A 19,525-nucleotide genomic window follows, 5' to 3' on the forward strand; every position below is an offset into this window, starting at 1 on the left:
TCGGTTTTATTTTTGGTAACTGACGTCTTGCAAATGAAAACCAACAGCTTGCAAATGAATACAACGGCACCAACCAATAAAAAATAAAAGGAGGTGAAGCATATATCAACGATTAAAATTATTGGAACCAAAACAGATAGAAAAATATCTTTTTTTGTTGAATAGAGTGCTTGAGCTAGATGGAAACAAAAAATAAAATTCTCAGCAAACAAGTAAAAATGCATTTACACTTGAAATTTCAAAACTCTGGTGCAAATTATAGCATGGAATCGATGTGATTTGCATCACCTGAGTTTGTACGTTTGTTGGACAAAAGTCATTTCGGATGAACTGTCAATCCAAGAAAATAACTTGATTTCCAGGTACGATATTTTTGTTTTTGCATATGTATTAGTAGTTTGAAAATTTTCCAACATTAAACAAAATCAGCTATGTACTTATTTATATGTTCAATTATTTTTAATCGAATTCATAACTTTTCAAAGTATGTAAAAAAAAAAGAAACCGAATTTATTCAAGCAACATATTTGTACCGCATCTATTTTTGAATGGAATGAAATTTGGAATCCAATTTTTTAGTAGCCAATGATCAATTTTAGTCAGCTGCGCGTCAGATTTATCATTTTTCATTCATCCCATATTAATTTTAGTAAGTCTACTGCTACCTGATTCTCAAATATATTTCAAAAGAAAAAGCACCATGGTTTAAGTTCAAAATAACAACTTATACAATTTTCAACCCATTGAGATTTCAAACCTTATGAGTTTTTGGTTTTCAATTGATTTTTACGGTTCAAAAGAATTTAAATTTTTAAAATACATAAATCTAGTTTAAAACATTCGATAAAATCAATTTTTTTTCTCAAAGAAATGCGTTTTTATAGTTTTGTCGATCAAAAATTTACAAATATAAACAAGAATGTTAATCTTACGAAAAAGTTAAATTCTTTTTTATTTAAGCAATATGCCATATTATGACTATAACTAAAATATCGCACTACTTAAGGATTTATAATTCATTATTTCTGATATATAATGTGATTTATTCAATGTTTAAAATATTTAGATAGAATGAAGGGTGAGTTGTTTTTCTGACATTCAAGGCTACATGTTTGAAATATCGCTGTAGATGGATATACTGATTTGCATTACAATTCAATTCCGAAAAGTATACGAAAAAAGAATAAAACGCAAACTTTGAAACGCGTTTTTTTTTCGAAAACAGTTTAATAACTTATAATTCCCCTCTGGATTTGTGTGCCTTTAATGTAATCTGAAATAAGTGAATCTGAATTATGATTCTATATGCATATCTGAATCCTAAGCTGACATTTTAACGTTTAATCAAAAATATTTTTTATCAGGTTCTTCATTATCAATTAACATAAACTTTAATCGCAATTATTTTAATTGAGCCAATGACCTTCAAAATAAAATGAAATTTTAGATCTGAGAGAGAGATTTGAGATTCTGAAATTCAATTTCTGAGGCTTCTTAGGTATTTTGTTCTAAATTAAGATTCCGAATGAAAGAATGGATTCCGACTCAAGTATTGAAAACTCAATTCAAAAAATTTATACTGAATTTAGAAATTGTATTGATTATGAATTTTGAATCTAAATCTGAAATTTCACAAGTTAATAAATGCAAATCGCAAAGATAATTGAAATTCCGTATTGGTTTAGTTGAATAAAAGTATGTGAATGTGACGTCATCCAAGAAATTGAATATCACACTACCTTCTTTAAATGTCCTTATATGTTTGACAGTTCGCAGGGTGAACCAGATGAAACTGGTTCACCGCCTCTGGAACGTCAAAATGAACTATTCGGCTCCGGAGTAATGAACTAGTCACCTGGAGTGAGTCGCCTCTCGGAATACCCCGACTGTAGTCACGTGACTACGACTAATGTGACTCCGAGTCACTTCATTCGCCTCGCAGAATAAGGCCCAATACGTAATCATGGCCCTTCCCCCCCTTCCCCCTATGAATGGAATCGTCATTTTAAAAAACCCAAATGAGCGCATATTTTCTCAAACCGAAAAATGTCCACAGGGTAAAGATGCGCCGATTGTTGATTAGTTTGATTTGTTAGTGTAATGACAAAAGTGTTAATGTTTACAAGCAGAAGAGAATCCCGCAGATTCGAAATATTAAAAAGAATTCAGTGAAATTTAAGACGCATTTATGATACAAACAGCATTCTAACGTTGGATTGGATAATTGATCTCTGCCTATATTCATCGAGAGCCAAATGATGAACCACCTGTATCTGATAGTGCTGACGTTTCTGCATTTATCCTTCGAAATTTCGTGTACTAGTGATAATTATCGAATATGTGAGTCATCGCCTTTTGGTATTTTCCGTACATACAATCTCCAATGTATTCATACTTTCTTTTCAGATAATCTCTATCAAGAAGGAATTTGCAGAGCTCCCCGCCTTCCATTATTCGACAAAGTTTTGGCTCGGGACGACCCAATACAGCTTCGTGATCCTAACAAGGGTTATATATTTAGGCAAAGTTGGAATTCTTCTTCCTTCAAACGAATTTCGTACTGTAGGTTCTACCTCCAAGCTCCGGAAGGTATGGGCTTGTACATATTAGTCCGTGAGACACAGTTGCGAAAAAATGTCAACGGCCAATGCATCGATACGATAGAAGCGAAATTTAATGGACGAAAGTACCAATTTTGTGATTCCTTTGAAGACGAAAATTTCCCGAAAGGATTTCGAACTGACGAAGCGGTACGAATAACGATTAATCTAGACAAAATGAAACCGCTAGATCACGTCGAAGATGAACTGTCTGTAGAACTGGTTGTTACCATTTGGAAAGAATGCGGTCCTAAAAAGCTCATCCCGTGTTCTGAGTCTTGTATAAGTTCACAATTTCAAAACGACGGCATCATAAACTGTCCGACCTGCACTGACGAAATGGGTTGCCGAAGAGAGCAAAAGGAAGTGGAAATGATCAACCCAACGAACGTAATTTTCAGTGCGGTCGTTTCATTGCTAGTGACAATGTTCGGATTTGGAGGGCTTCTATGGTGTTTGTTCAAACATCGGCGCCGAATTGTCGGATGTAGCTCGAGCTCGTCAGGAAACGATGAACGAAATCAATCATCATCGAGGGGAGATGTAACGCTGCCTGATCTTAACTTCAGTGCACAGAGCACGACCGGAGGAAATGACTTGGCTGCACCAAGTGCCCCAGAAGAGATGGACGATCTGCCACCGAGCTACGAAACGCTTTTCAATCCCGTTGAGAAAGAAAGAATTACTTAAATTTCGAATATTTACCAAGACCATAAACTTATCAAGTTGTGTTACAAATGAAACGTATTAGTTTTAAATTATTTAACTTCTAAGATTCTCTCTTGTGTTATTTTTATTCTACCCACTCGAATACGAATGCGAATATGAAGTTATGTAACATCTTGTACATATCAATAATTATAAATGAATCTCAATAAAAAATACTGACTTCCGATTCTTATAGAACTAGTTAGAATTACAGAACTTTGTTGTGAAAAAAAGTCATCATTTTCGTCGTTTACAGATTGAACAGTAACTTGTAAAAGGAATTTCCTAGTAGTTTAAAAACCCGTCCACAAAGCAATGCTTTTCAAGCATTTCTTCGCGATTCAATGACAACTTTAAATGCGTTTTCTGACCGTTCCGTAAGCGTTATTTCGTGATTTGGATCTTAATTTAGGATACCTACGTACCTAAAGGTCCGGCTGATGGTCCGACGCAGAGGGCTGAGATAAAAGATCTCCGCTGCTAGCGATCTGGAGCTAAAATGCGAATTTAGGTCGTTCTAAGCGCTATTTCGCGATTAGGATCGTAATTTATGATTTCTTATAAAAATGCGAATTCTGGCCGTTCTAAGCGTTATTTCGCCATTTGGACAGAAGTTTGAGATCACATTTTTGAAATGCGTTTTCAGGCCTTCAGAACCGTTATTTGGATTGAAATTTGGGATCATGAACTCAAAACACATTTACTGACCGTTCGAAGCGTTATTTCGCGATTTTTAAGGAATTTCAGGTTAATCCAATTTAAAATATATTTTATACTTATTTTGTGTAAATAAAAGAAACAATAGCATTAATAATATGCCTTTCTGTATAGTTTATTTCTGGCGTGTATAAGATGATTGTTGCGAAATACGCCTTTTTCATTTTAAACGTCAGAGGTCTCAAGCTGGGGGAGGAAGACTGAAATTTGCTGTATCGTTTTCTGTATCGTTTTTTTACTGTTCGGCAAAAAGCCAGCAATTGTTGAAAAGATTTGTAATCGTTCAAATTTTTTGCTTTAGATGATCAGTTTCGTATAGCGAGTCATGTAACTCAGTTGTTTCGGTACTTAATTTAGATTTGGCTGTTTTTAGAACAACCATTAAGGGGGGGGTAGGGTCTAACGGGTAAAAAAAAAACACCATTTTCACGATTTTTTTCTAGAGCTATCGTTCAAACAAATGTATTCAAATTTTTTGCATTATACAAAGCATTGTTAAAAGAACATTTAGTAATTTTTTCGCAGAAAAATATTGAAAAATGAGCCGGTGACGGAGCACTTTTGAGGATGCCTTTTAGAAAACAGGATTTGCGGTGGACACTGTATCTCAGCACAGAATCATCTGAAATCCAAAAATCCGAGCAAAATATTTTTAATAGATGTTTTTCTGGACCCCAACGTTTTTATTTAACTTAAAAAAATTTTTATGAAATTTTTGTGGCTGTTTGAAGTAAAAACTACGATTTTTCACAAAAAATTCGGCCTTTTTTAATCTGTAAAATATCCCCAAAATAAAAAAAATGAAAAAAGAAAAACGTTGGGGTCTGGTATTTTATATGTAGAAAATATGTTCCAAATTTGAAAAGAATCGGATAAGTAGTTTTCAAATGACGATGTCCACGGACTTTAAAAATGTGCTTTCGAGAAAAATGCGTTTGAAGTTTCTGCTCTTGCTTTCTTGCAGTATTAGATAGGAGGAGATAAAAGCCTATAACTTCTACAGTTTTGCTTCAATTGACTTGAAAATTTGACACAACATTCTTGAAATGTTTTGCAATAAGAAAATAGAAAAATAAAAAAATCGATTTTTTGAAAGTGTTAGACCCTACCCCCCCCTTAATCAAACCATTTTTAACTATCAGCTTCAAAACTTTAACGAAATTTGAGCGACTCAATACGCCTGATCATGCAAGAATATGCCAGAGCAAAACAAAACCTAATTAAATCATTGTTTCATGCAAAACAAGTGCTTTTCAGCATCAAACAAGTTTTGTTAAAAATCACTAAATAAGAAAGTAAAATTTTTAACCTTCGCACTGGTCGGTAGATTGATGAGAGAAATTTGACGTTTGAAATATTTTTTTCTTTTTTTATTCAGTCTTCCTCCCCCAGGTCTCAAGTTTTGCGTATCTCGAAGGCTTGCATTAGAGACTCGACAAGTCGTATAATGTTTCTTTACAGGAATAATATTGAAAGCTTGAAGGAAAATAATTTTCATATTAAAATAGTTCTGTGTAAAAAAACCTTTTTTTTTGTAAAAACGCACTTTCACTGGATGAAGTTAGCATTGAAAAATGCAATCTAATGCCATATTCGTTTTCATCTTGGTGATGCACCGGTAGTGCACCAAGTGCTGTCAAAGCGTTTTTTTTTATATGAAGATGACAGCAGTTGGTGCACAACCATCTTTCCACCAGATGAAAACGAATATGGCATAAGTAACATTACATGAAAGGGTTATTTCATTTGTCTGCTCTCTAGTTTCAATCTCTCTTGTCTTGCCATCACCGCAAAATTCGCCCATCGAACACATACCGGCGCACTGTGGGATTGCGTTCGTCGACTGTATTCGAATAGTATTTTTTTCTTCGTCGTCAGTTTTTATTCAAGATGGCGAACGTACGGGACAGCGACATTTCCCTGTGGCTGCACAATAAGCTTGGTACCTCGAACGACTCCTGGATTAGCGGTTCTATCATATCACAGCTGAACAAGGAAGTGCTCCGGAACATCAAGGAGTGTTTTCCGGATCTTCAGACGCAGGTGAAGCTGAAACTTCTGCTCAGTTTTTTCCACATCCCGCGGAGGATTGTCGAAGAGGTAATATTTTTTGGACCTTTTTTCCCCTTTCCGATTGGATTTGCTCATTGGTGTGCGTGTAATGATGACTGGGTTGATGCCGAAGCTAGAAGGATGGTGTAGTGTGCGTTTTTGTTTACCGTTGTGTGAGTGTGATGTGCGCGTTGCGTGTGTGCGTTGTGTCAATTGCGATGCTTCTTGTTTTGCGACCTGCTCTAGTATGCGTGGAATATCGATTGCGCGCGATACTTTTTCTATCAGATTATGGTGTATGCGTGGCATATCGCGTGGGATAAAAGAAGACGACTAGTGCTCCGATGTCACGTCTATTTACGGCGGAAGCGAGATGGGGCGAATGGTTGAAATGTTTGTTGTGGCATTTTTTGCCGATGTTTTTTTTTGAAAATTTCAATTTCTAAATTTTCGTCTATAGTAATTTATGATGATATTATAGTTAAGCATTCTTCATTTCCGTTTGAAAACAATTTTCAAAGCATAGCGGTTAATCGATTTTTTTTTCTCAAAAACAAACACCTGTGTCAAATAAAATGTCAGGCGTATAATTTTCTCATAAGAGCACCTGCAACGGTTCAGGCGTAAATATTGGTTTTAAGTATACCAGTTTTAGCACAATTTAAAATTTTAGAATCGGCTAAAACACCCGCTCCCCACCGGTGTAGGAGCAAATTTAAAACGGAAACACTTCCATTGCAGACACTCAATAATTGAGAAGAAAAAACCCATTTTATTGGAAAAATTGCATAAGTTTTGAGTGTCACGGTTGATTGTCTTAAAATTAATTCTACGAATATTCTTTTTGACAGAATAATTATTTCAACTATTCTACCAGGATTTCACTAATTTAAAAGCAAATATGACTACACAACGAGGAAAAAAGGTCAATTGAAACAATTCTTCAATTAATTCAATCAAATTGCTTTGAATCAATGGAATAAGGTTTTGTAAAAATGAAATGAAAAAGCAATTTTTTTTTTCAAGTTATTGCTGACATTGATAAAGGAAACGAGAATTGTTTATCCCAAAGTCAAAGGAAATTTCCCTTTGATTTGTCGACATTTTTGTTTGACAAAAACTTGCTTCACTATTTGTAAATTTATGTATGGATACAGAAAAATAAATAAATAAAAATATTGACGAAAACTCCGAGCAATCCATACGAAACTAAAAATCTCTCAATATCTCAAATAAAACAAAAATTATAGAACAAACAATAAACATTTATTTTACCTCATCGAAAAAGTATTAAAATTTTCTTTTCGTTTATTTTTTTCAAATTTCAGAACGCTGACTGCATTCACTAATTCGTTGAGCCCAAATGAAAAGCTTTTTATTTAATGATATTAAATCGAGAATAATGTGCCATCTATTATTTCTACTTGATATGGTTTTTATTAACATCTATTCTCAATTTATGTTACGTATAGGGTGGTTGAAGCGAAAAAAAAATTCAAATAATATCTCAAAAAGAAATTATTATCACACCCAATGTTACCCAAACATGTGTGAAAGAAATCATTGTTGGCCAAAATTTTCTCACCGTGAACTAAATCGGTCTGTCGTATATTTTGAAATCCTGTTCCAAATTTGCATGAATTTGGAACAAAGGCGTATAAGAGCACCTGCAACGGTTCAGGCGTAAATATTGGTTTTAAGTATACCAGTTTTAGCAAAATTTGAAATTTTAGAATCGGCTAAAACACCCACTCCCCACCGGTGTAGGAGCAAATTTAAAACGGGAACACTTTCATTGCAGACACTCAATAATTGAGAAGAAAAAACCCATTTTATTGGAGAAATTTCATAAGTTTTGAGTTTCACGGTTGATTGTCTTAAAATTAATTCTACGAATATTCTTTTTGACAGAACAATTATTTTAACTGTTCTACCAGGATTTCATTAATTTAAAAGCAAAAATGACTACACAACGAGGAAAAAAAGGTCAATTGAAACAATTCTTCAATTAATTCAATCAAATTGCTTTGAATCAATGGAATAAGGTTTTGTTAAAATGAAATGAAAAAGCAATTTTTTTTTTCAAGCTATTGCTGACATTGATAAAAGAAACGAGAAATGTTTATCCCAAAGTCAAAGTAAATTTTCGTTTGATTTGTCGACATTTTTGTTTGACAAAAACTTGTTTCACTTTGTAAATTTATATATGGATACAGAAAAATATGCTGCCATTGGCGAAAACTCCGAGCAATCTATACGAAACTAAAAATCTCTCAATATCTCAAATAAAACAAAAATTATAGAACAAACAATCAAGGAATATTGAAAGAAGGTAGTGCCGAGAGCCATATTGGATTTTTTTCGTGACGTCACTGTTGCCAAGCTGTCGAAGGTTTATACTGGTAGAACCCAAAATTTCAAAGTTAAACACATTAAAGAACTAAATTAAAATCCAATTCGATTCGGATTATGTTGTAAGGTTACTAGTTGATTGTGCTATGAGGTTTTTTTTGTGTTTAATATACTGCAGTGTGTATTATTCTTGAATTTGTTATGAATGCACAGTCATGCTCTATGTGAAACGAGCTAAAATAATAATTTTCCCATTTCAAAAGGTCTGATTGATAGTTTATGGCAGTGCACCTCATCGTCATGATTTGAATCTAACATGGTGTACCATATGAATTTCTAATTTAGAACAATTTACCCCAATAAAACCATTGCAACTTTGGTTTACTAAATTCAAATAAAAGATTGTGGTTGGATTCGAAAAATACTAATTTTGGTTATTTTATTTTATCAACGATTCAAGCATAACTGATTTCAACATTTGTAAACAAAATTTTGAACTAATTATCAAGTTTTGTCAATTTGAGTTAGGATACCTGAGCAACTTCAATCGTCTGAATTAAAGCAAAACAACTACTACATTCAACTTTTTTAGTATCAGTCTTGAAGAACAATAATATTTCTAGAATTGTGTGCCTTCAAAGTTGAAAAAATCTTCAAATTTTTGTAATTGCTAATAAAAAGGGAAAAAATTCCATATAAATTCACAGATTATTGGCAACAGTGACGTCACAGGCGGTACTAATACTAAAGCAAGGCTGCCTCGGCACTGCCTCCTTTAAATATTCCTTGACAAACAATAAACATAAACAATTAAATATTTTATTTACCTCATCGAAAAAGTATTAAAATTTTCTTTTCGTTTATTTTTTTCAAATTTTAGAACGCTGACTGAATTCACTAATTCGTCGAGCCCAAATGAAAAACTTTTTATTTAATTATATTAAATCGAGAATAATGTTACATCTATTATTTACACTTGATATGGTTTTTATTAACATTTATTCTCAATTTATGTTACGTATAGGGTGGTTGAAGCGAAAAAAAACATTCAAATAATATCTCAAAAAGAAACTATTATCACACCCAATGTTACCCAAACATGTGTGAAAGAAATCATTGTTGGCTAAAATTTTCTCACCGTGAACTAAATCGGTCTGTCGTATATTTTGAAATCCTGTTCCAAATTTGCATGAATTTGGAACAAAGGCGTATAACTGTTGGGAATTTTGAAATCGATAACTGTGCTAAAACAGCAATATACGCCACCGGTGCCAGCCGAAATGTTTTAGCGTGGTCGAAAACCGTGTTTTACATCTACCGTTGGGACAGCCCTAACTGTTGGGAATTTTGAAATCGATAACTGTGCTAAAACAGCAATTTACAACACCGGTGCCAGCCGAAATGTTTTAGCGTGGTCGAAAACCGTGTTTTGCATCTACCGTTGGGACAGCCCTAACAGAATCAAAAGTAATTAATGAATTTAACTTCAATTCCCACACGACAAGGAGGAATTTGTAATATATATGTAAACGGAATTGCAACTGATAAATAACTTTGTTTTTGTAGCCTCCTTATGCTATGATGTTATTGTATTCTCGGATACGTATGGCTATATTTTATTCTTACTTTCAACAGTGGAAAACCGAACTCGAGGAGGTCATTGAAGTAGCCGGACTGGACTCGGAACTATGGGTCTCGATGGTGGCGGAAACGATCAAAACTATGCCGACGACCGGTTCTCTGAATACGGAGATTTCCGACTACGAAGAAACGCGACCCATCTTTACCGATATGGTCAACGAGCTGCGCCGTTTGGTGGTCAAGAATGCGGATCTCGGATTGTTGCCTCTGGAGTGTCAGTATCTCAACAAATCGGCTCTCGTGTCCGTTGTGGGGCAGCAGTCGACCCCGGTTAAGCATTTTACGCTGAAAAGGAAACCCAAAAGTGCCAATTTAAGGGCAGAGCTGTTGCAAAAATCGTCGGATGCTCAGAGCTGTCTGAAAAAGATTTCAGCTCCGACAGTGCCTTTGAGATCCCGTGGAATTCCACGAAAAATGACTGATACTACTCCACTAAAAGGAATTCCGTCGAGGGTTCCCACTGGAGGATTCCGATCGCCACCCTCTTCGCAGGGACAAAACCGACCAAGTTTGAGTCGAACACCAGCAGGACGCAAAGAAGGTGGTGTTAAATTGTTGGAAATTGGGGAGCAACCATTGGGCTATGCTGCTGCCAAAAAAAGGAAACGTGAGCAGGAAAAGGAAGAACAGCAGAAAAAGGCGGCCGAGCAAGCCAGCGCGCAGGCTAATCAGGATGTTAAACCAGTGTTAACAACACCCATATCGTCTACTGTTCCTACTACAACGCCTGATTATGCTGCTGGATTAACAGCCAGTACAGTGTACAGTCAGCCAGCAACACCTATGCCGGTAACTCCCGTGAAGGATACAGCTGTAACAACCGTAACTTCACAACCCGTTCAGATGGTACAACAACCTGTATTACAGCCGATTGAAGTTAAACAAGAAATCAAACAAGAGATAAAACAAGAGCCATTGCTCAGCAGTCCACCTTCACAGCCGCTCACCATTGTATCCTCATCCATTCAACAGAACACTGTTCCTCCAGTTCCACCTCTTGCCTACACAACACCTCAACCGCAAAAAATAACTATCAAATCGGAGCCCCGGGTTTCCGTTCCGCAGTTGGCAGCCGTTTCAAGTCCACCGTCATTGGTGCGAACAGTTACGCTGCCTGCAAGTACCCAAATAAAGACACAGCAACAGCAGCTTCCGGTAAACTCCAACACAGTACAAATGATTCAACAAACATCAACCGGAGGAACAATCGTCAACAAACCATCAAACCCCCCGAAAATCGAAATCATTTCATCCAAAACTATTCAACCGGGTACAATCCAGACTTCGATTCCCAAATCAACCACCATCATCAATCAGGGAGGAAACATTCTTTTCACCACCAAACAGGTGCAACCAAACACAAGTGTGGCGAATGCCTCTGGGGCAACCATTATTCAACAGAAACCTGGCTTACAATCGTACGTGCTAAATACTTCACCGCCAGGAAAGCAAATCAACATCCAAAGGATAATCTCGAATGCAAGTGCTGGAGCCACCCCTACTCTAACAACCACTATTTCCCGGGCGCTCCACCAACAGCAGCTTCTTCAGCAACAGCAAAATCTGCAAGCTCAACAACAAGTTCAGCAACAGCAGCAACAACCCACCACCCCAACCCGAATTGTGCAAATCAAAACGGCACCAACAGTATCGCTAAACAACAGTCAACTAATGCAAAATATCCCGCCGCTGATTTCAACTCAGCATCCCAATACCGGTGCCCAACCGACCATTCTTAACATTCAACAGGTACAACAACCACAACAAGTTCAAATCCAGCAACAACCCACTACGCCACAAAAGCGAACCATTACCATAACGGCCCAAAATCCGCAAAACAATAATATGATAGCAACTTCCGTGGCCCAGATTCTCCAGCAACAGCAGCTTCAACAACAGCAACAGCAACAACAACAACAGCAGCAGCAACAGCAACAACTTCAAACATCCTCGATTATTACCGGAAGCACACAACAACCAAAATACGCGCAGGTCGTTATGTCTCCGAATGTGAAGGGCAAAACCATATTCCTGACCAATTCTTCCCAAATTCCCAATGTCCTTAACCAGAAGGGGGTCATCCTGCGCACGGTAGATCAGTCCGGCAATACCGTCTACCAGCAAATACCGCTACAAAATGTTTCTGGCTTAAGTGGAGCGAGCATCTTGACCTCAGCCAGCGGTCCTCCAGGCTTAGTTAAATCTGAACCCGACAACACGAAACAGCTCAGTCAAATCCCGGCTCTTGTCCCAACGAGCTCCCTGCACCAGAACATCCCTGCTCTCACGCCGGTCGTTATCCAGCCGGCACAACAGCAGCAGCAAACTTCCACCATTCCGGCGCTCATTACCAACCTTTCTCAGCAGCAGCAGCAGCAACAGCAGCAACAACAACACCAAGTCATTCAACAGCAACAAATCAAAACGTCTCCGCAAACGATGACAATTATTCGACCCGTTGGTGGAAATCAAAACGTTCAAACGGTTCTACCACAAGGGTTAACGCTGATCCAGCGACCCGGTCAGCAGCCGCAGCTACTGCAGACGTTGCAGCAACAGGGCAACCAGCAACAGCAAGCTCGAACAATCATCACCCAGATTCCCCAACAGCAGCAGCAACAGCAGCATCAAACCCAGATACTACACCAGCAGCAGCAGCAGCAAACCATCGTGCAGCAACCGCAGCACACGATACAGTTTCAGGCGGCGGGGACACCTCGTGCCGGTGGCACCACCATTCAGTTGGTCCAGCAACCCCAACATGGTGAGTTTCTAACGTTGTTAAGTAGGAATAAGGTTGGGTGTTTTCATATGGTGTCATAAAAAAAGTTTTTTTTTAATAAGCGGTTTTGATCTCAATTTAAAAAATCATGATTAAACAGACGCATAAATGAGCATCTTACATCAGATCATATGAAATACCTCGAATTGAACAAATCAATCGGTTTAAAATTCTTTAGGAGCGAAATGCTTATATGGTACAATTTTATGTATTTTTTTCAACATGTAACATAAGATATAAGTATATGGTCTTTTGACTCTCATCCGTCCAAGATTGTTTGGTTCTCAACTTTAGTACAAATTGATAGTTTAGGATACCTTGTAACGTAACTATGATATGCTTATACTGCCCCTACTCGCATAACAGTCCCATATGAATTTTCGTCATTTTTCATCTAACCTGACAGATCGTCATTTTGAACATAGGGCTTCAATATAAAACAATAAAAAAAGAGATTTTGTTCTAGAAATTTCGAAAAAAATATCAACTTGTGGCTGTCCCATATGAAATATACCCGCATAACAGTCCCATATGTGGAATACCACGGATTTGGTAATTTTTCAATGCTTCTTTCGGCGAAATAGTCTTTGATTTATTGCTTTGAATCAATTAAAAAAGATTTAAACTCACTTGATGTCGAATTATGTACACTAGTTCTCGAAGGCAGGCCAGTAAGAAGGAAGGAATGTCTTCCTGAGCAAAAAACTAACAGATGCAATCAAAACCGTAAAAATATTCAACTTACAATGTAGAATTCACGGTATTTTTCCAAAAGTATGTTTCTTTGTCTGATAACTGCATTTAGAAGTTCAAAAATGATCAAATTTGAGTCTTAGAAAGTACCTGGGTTAGCAAAACATATTCTGTATGGGACTGTTATGCGAGTAGATTTGAAAAAGGTCTCAAATATGCTCGCATAACAGTCCCATAACGAATAAAATGGTGCTCCCGACGTTACCGATGGCCCGATTTCTAAAATTTCAGATCTTACGATTAATTATGACAACCTAGAACACATTCCATCAAACGATTTTCGTTTATGCTGAAAGTTGTGGTCATAATTAAAGAATATATTCCAAAACAGAAAAAGCTGATTTTCTCGCTTGCGTGTTTTTGCATATGGGACTGTTATGAAAGTAGGGGCAGTATATGCACGTGTCACAAACTTGAATGGACTTAAAAGAGGTATTCAATTAGAACCGAAACGTTTATAGGAGTATGTCAACTCCTAAAGTAAGGCCATGTCCCGAAAAGTATATTTAACAACAACAAAAACGCAAATATACTCGATAAAGTTCGGAATTGTTAGCGTAAACGATATAGTTACAGAACTGAGATTCTGAACTTTTCAGAATCCAATTCCTGACCTAAGAATATTCATCACGGATGTTCGACGGAAAAATTTGCTTCTCGAAGAATCTAAATGTAATGAACCTGAAGGTATTCCAGTCAGATTCTTTTCGGGTTTTACGACGTACTTCCCAATATCTACAAAATAACATAACTATTTTTAAGAAAATTTGTTGAAACCCTTTAAACTCAACGCCCATTGCGATATGATTTCCAGAGCGCACCACAATTGTTCAGCAGCAGCCCCAACAGATTCAGATACAGCGGACCCAGATCGCCCAACAGCAGGGTCCTACAGTCACCATTCAACAGCAGCGGGCACCGAACACCATCATCGGTCAGCCGCAGCAACAGGTTCAACAACAGCAAGGCGCTCGGAAAGGACTATCGCTATCGGTAAGAAACAATAAGTTGGATAGTAGACCTTTGAAACGATGATTAAAATCCTTCTCTTTAACAGAATAAACATGTTATGGAAGCGCATGATATGTTCAAGCGGGCTAACCGTGTAACTCGCCTGGAGAAAGCTCTGATCCTCGGCTTTATGGCAGGCAATCGAGAAAATCCACGACCAAACCCTGAAAATGTCGTTACCATCAAGCTGAACGAGATTGAGGTCAGTTGAATAATTCACGTAACACATGATATCAAACATTTTCCTAACAAGAGATTTTCTTTTATTTAGGAAAAGGTCATGAAATCGGACGAATCCCAAGCGTTGATGCTGGTCGAATCGCTCATAACCCTGGATTACAACACCGGCGAGTGGAAAACGTTCCGTAAATATCGCGAGTTAGATCCAGCCCAGCAACACAACACCAGCTTAGGGGCAACCGGAAGTACAGGAGCGACTGCTGGTCAGCAACAGAATTCGGTGGTTATTTAATGTTTAGCCAAGCAGCAACCGGAAACCCCGAAGTCCAAGGCAGTCGGCTCGGGAAAGGGTAGGCTGCAGAGAAAGTCGAAAGCGTGATAGTGTGCAAAATAGGATCTAGTAAAAGGACACGAATTTGAGACGGTTTTGTTATCAATCGTGAATGAACCCAGACATTAGTGGGAAACGTGTGCTGGCAGTCGAATGTTTTGTAAATATTTGGTCCGCGATTTACGTTTTCATACTTATTACATTAGAGGCAATATCGATACAGCTACTGAGTCTTGCTATATGTTGGTTCAAAGACATATAATGCAAACAAGCAAACAAAGATATATTTTCTAATTCATCTCATGAAATAAAATATTTTGTGTAGCAAACAATTGTGGTTATTTGTTTCAAACATTCAATGCTAAATTATAAAGATAAAAGTTTATAATGCTGTAAAGATGATGTCTGAACCGATCAACTGCTCTAAATACCCTCGGTTCAAACATACAATGAAGCCACTAAACAAAAAATTATCCAGAAAAACCAATGGAGGGTTAGAAAAAAACTTTGTCAAGTACCCAGTACAGAAAAAAAACATATTATACACCGTTATTGTTCCGCTTATAGGAAAGAGCCCGTTCTATGCAACCAACAGTATCACAAAGCTTGACACGACTGGCCTAGCCAGGGGTGAAGTTTTTGGCGTTGGAAGAAAAGGGAAAGCTAAATATAAATGCTAATAGTAATGTGGAGTAGTTGAAAACAACAATAAAAACAAACATGTAGAGAGTGCACTTGTTGATTCTAAGGTATGGAAATTTGAATAAGACCAACCCAAATTTTAGCACTAAAAATGTGTAGGTAGGTTAGGAGAGACAGGAGAGCAGTAAATTAAACAAAAATCATTTCGCAGGTCGATAAATTGCATAAAACATTGGCTACAGTGGATTGATGGAAGATCAATGTGCTTGAATCTATACTATTGTGTACACCACTAGGAACAAAAGCTAGCGCATCATTGCTAAAATATGCAAGTTTTTTTTCTACCTTAGACAAATATCGGAATTGTTCTATAAAATTAACTGGCACTGTTCTAGAAGGAGAATACAAACGGAAGTTAATATTACAAAATAATTGAGGTAATATTGGTAAGCATATTATTTTACCCTAGGAAAGTATCATGTGGATGTGAATATTCCAGAAGCAGCATATAAAGTGCTTGAAAATAATGTAGAACATGGATTTTGTTATTGGCGATTTGTGAAACGTCCCATTTGTCCGTTTATTTTTTTTTATTCGATTTTCCTCTACAGCCCGCATTTTTAGACGTAGTAGCTGACTGGGCCCTAGTATGGCTTTCCAGTTTTCTCACAAGAAGGCCAGTTCTCTCCATTTTGGACCTAACTGAAGGAGGCTTGGCAGACTTCATCCGCTCTTAATGAATAGTCAAAGAGTCCCATAATAGTACATTCTACCCGTCTACTAGAAGTCTGGCCTAAATTTCAAACTGCATTTCAACAACGTTCGGAATGATGCCACAAACAAAATTAACATCCTACGAATTCTCTCCAACCGCAACACACGAAGCGCAGACATTGCATCTGACCATCACCTCGTCCTTGGTGAGATACGACTGAGAGTTGTGCGAGTCCAGCGGCGCGAGGAAAAAGTCGGATATCGATACGACGTCCGTCGGTTGGAGAATCCAGAGGTGAAAAGGGCATACGTTGAACAGCTTGAATCCCGAGCTTTGGAACTGCCGACAGACGGAACAGTGGTGTAGAATCAAGAATGCCTTTATCACGACAAGCCATGGTACTCTCGGTAAAGTTTGTGGAAGACGGGGTGAATGGATGTCGGATGAAACCTGGAGGATGATCGGAGAAAGGCGAAAGTCAATTGAGCAGGCCTGTACCGGGTCAGCTGGATATGTGGAGCTGGAAAAGCAGTTAAAAGAACTTGTAGACGAGACAAGAGAGCCTAGACAACCTCCCTGGCCGAAGATGGAGAAAGAGCCGCCGCCAATTGAGATATCCGATTACTTTATGACATTTCTCGCCGCCTTCGTGGTGCAAAGACTAATGCTAGAATGCCGCTAAAAGACCAAGTAAGTTAGTATTGACCGATCGAACAGATCAGCTCAAATGATGGCCTTCGAACTTCTCTTCCGAGTCACGAATAGCGAGGACCGCAACAGAAACTGCAGCTCGAAGCGCCAACAGTTATTCGCATAAAATGCATCAACTCGTGGGCGCCCTCGCTGGCTGAAATAAAAGCGGCAATCAAAGACATGAAATCCACCAAAGCGCCTGGGACCACATCTGCATCAGCCGAAAAGGGAGAAGGAGCTTTCCCGATGTCCGCAACAAACGAAGCGCAGACATTAGGTGGTATGAAAAAACACTAGCAATTGCTTTTGCTAAACTAAATCGAGCATTCGAGCAGTCGCAGAAAGCAATTGCTTCGGTTGATATGAATAAAGTTTTTTCTGACAGCTGTTTTCTCAGTCAGGAGCTTTTACTTTTAGAACAAGCTAGTTTGGTATGAATAAAGCCCAAATCTGAAGCAATCGCTCGAGAAATCTCCTAGCAATTACTTTATTTTCTAAGCATGCTTGGTAGCAGACTTTTCCAATAAACAAATTCTTTAACAACGTCATGAATTTATAAAATTAGCAATATTACATTTCAATACAATTTAAAAAGGCATTTTCAACATAGATAAAGAACAGTCGAAGTGATAACCCAACTTTTTTCATATTCCTGTCGTTGTATGAAATGATTCGTCTAAGATGAAATTAAACAAATCAAAAAGTAAATATTCCAAATTAAAAAATTCCGGCTATAGTGGAAGAAGTCTCAATCCGCTCGAAGTAGGAAGAAAATTTTAATAATTTAAAACATATTTCAGATCTCCCAAATTTATATGATTTTTTTATAATTCAAAGATTAAAAAAAAACATCTAAGTTAAGATGCGCGCCTATTGTATATTTTTTTTATATATCGGATGATCCGAATGTGAAAACGTGTGGGAGAGCTTATGATAAATGTTAAAAAGCTAGGCCATTTTTGTTTGACAATATTCAATTTTCTTTAAACATCAACATACGAGCATGTATTAACTTAAATTTTTCCGATCGTTCTTACACCCACCACCCGCACCGTCGATTTCATGGCTTAGCCGTACTTTTCAATTTTTTGATCGTCTTCTTTCATTTTACTTTAGAAAATTTCAGATTCTGCTGGTTGGATAGCTCTTTTTTTCGAAGCAAAAGCTATGTTCTAAGACTTTAGTACACATCTGCTAAGCAAATGTTTATTCATACCAAACTAAGCAAATGCTTTGGGCTTTTGCTTTGCTTGATTTCGAGCAAAGTAAAAGCTACCGAAGCAATTGCTAAACCTTATTCATACCACTAATTGCATCTGACCATCACCTCGTCCTTGGCAAGATACGACTGAATGTTACGCGAGTCCAACGGCGCAATGAGAAAGTCGGATGTCGATACGACGTCCGCCGTTTGGAGAATCCAGAGGTGAAAAGGGCATACGTTGAACAGCTGGAATTCCGAGCCTCGGAATTGCCGACAGACGGAACAGTCGAAGAACAGTGGTGTAGAATCAAGAATGCCTTTATCACGATGAGCCATGGTACTCTCGGTAAAGTTTGTGGAAGAAGAATGTAGTGAATTCCAACTCTACTTTTCACCAAAACCGAAACTCGACTCTGTCATCCGTCCGATTCAAAAGTCGTTACCAGAATGTCGTTCAATTTGCTTATCGTTTGTTTTCTCGATCCAATTAAAAGAGCGAACTTTTCCCTCTCTTTCGTTCAAAAGCGGAAACTTGCTCAAACTTATCGTGAATTAAAATAGATCTGTTCTAGAGTCTTATATCTTCAACTATGATTAAGAATCACAATAAGTTTCTTCATGTCATTGTATCTTATTATCCTCTACAAAGAAGTGAATGGATGTCGGATGAAACTTGGAGGATGATCGATGATCGGAGAAAGCGAAAGTCGGAATTGAGCAGGCATGTACCGGGTCAGCCAAAGTAGCCGCCCGCTTACGATATGCGAAGCTGGAAAAGGCAGTTAAACGAGCTTGTAGACGAGACAAGAGAGCCTGGACAAACTCCCTAGCCGAAGAGGGAGAAAGAGCCACCGCCATTGGAGATATCCGATTATTATGATATTTCTCGCCGCCTTAGTGGTGCAAGGACTAATGCAAGAATGCCGCTGAAAGACCGAGCAGGTCAGCTGCTGACAGATCGAACAGATTCAAGCGTTGGACTGAGCATTTTGAACAACTTTTCCGAGTTACAAATAGCAATGGCCAACAGAACCCGCAGCTCGAGGCGCCCTCGCTGGCTGAAATAGAAGTGGCAATCAAGGACATGAAATCCAATAAAGCGCCTGGAATCGATTGCATTCCTGCTGAAATGCTAAAAGCCGAC

General features: G+C 37.8%; 2 protein-coding genes across 2 annotated transcripts; both read left to right on the top strand.

Moving 5' to 3' along the window:
* The first annotated feature begins 2,043 nt into the window (after positions 1–2,043).
* On the top strand, positions 2,044–3,506 carry LOC129739204 (uncharacterized). Its single transcript, XM_055730628.1, has 2 exons — positions 2,044–2,340; positions 2,407–3,506. Exons 1-2 carry the CDS (start codon positions 2,256–2,258, stop codon positions 3,288–3,290), a joined length of 969 nt encoding a protein of 322 aa, XP_055586603.1. The 5' UTR covers positions 2,044–2,255; the 3' UTR covers positions 3,291–3,506.
* Positions 3,507–5,890: 2,384 nt separating this feature from the next.
* On the top strand, positions 5,891–16,303 carry LOC129738631 (negative elongation factor A). The gene is made up of 5 exons (XM_055729878.1): positions 5,891–6,125; positions 10,065–12,834; positions 14,420–14,598; positions 14,663–14,818; positions 14,888–16,303. The coding sequence occupies exons 1-5, from the start codon at positions 5,916–5,918 to the stop codon at positions 15,086–15,088; spliced, it is 3,516 nt and encodes a 1,171-aa protein (XP_055585853.1). The 5' UTR covers positions 5,891–5,915; the 3' UTR covers positions 15,089–16,303.
* The last annotated feature ends 3,222 nt before the right edge of the window (positions 16,304–19,525 follow it).

The sequence above is a fragment of the Uranotaenia lowii genome, chromosome 1 (genome assembly GCF_029784155.1).
Source record: "Uranotaenia lowii strain MFRU-FL chromosome 1, ASM2978415v1, whole genome shotgun sequence".
NCBI classification, from domain to species: Eukaryota; Metazoa; Arthropoda; class Insecta; order Diptera; family Culicidae; genus Uranotaenia; species Uranotaenia lowii.

What these genes read in the sequence shown, in the direction of transcription:
- LOC129739204 (XM_055730628.1), top strand. Translation starts at nt 2,256, where the DNA reads ATGATGAACCACCTGTATCTGATAGTGCTGACGTTTCTGCATTTATCC. An exon ending in TAGTGATAATTATCGAATAT is followed by an intron (nt 2,341 to 2,406) that starts GTGAGTCATCGC and finishes CTTTCTTTTCAG; the next exon opens with ATAATCTCTATCAAGAAGGA.
- LOC129738631 (XM_055729878.1), top strand. Translation starts at nt 5,916, where the DNA reads ATGGCGAACGTACGGGACAGCGACATTTCCCTGTGGCTGCACAATAAG. An exon ending in CGCGGAGGATTGTCGAAGAG is followed by an intron (nt 6,126 to 10,064) that starts GTAATATTTTTT and finishes TACTTTCAACAG; the next exon opens with TGGAAAACCGAACTCGAGGA. An exon ending in GGTCCAGCAACCCCAACATG is followed by an intron (nt 12,835 to 14,419) that starts GTGAGTTTCTAA and finishes TATGATTTCCAG; the next exon opens with AGCGCACCACAATTGTTCAG.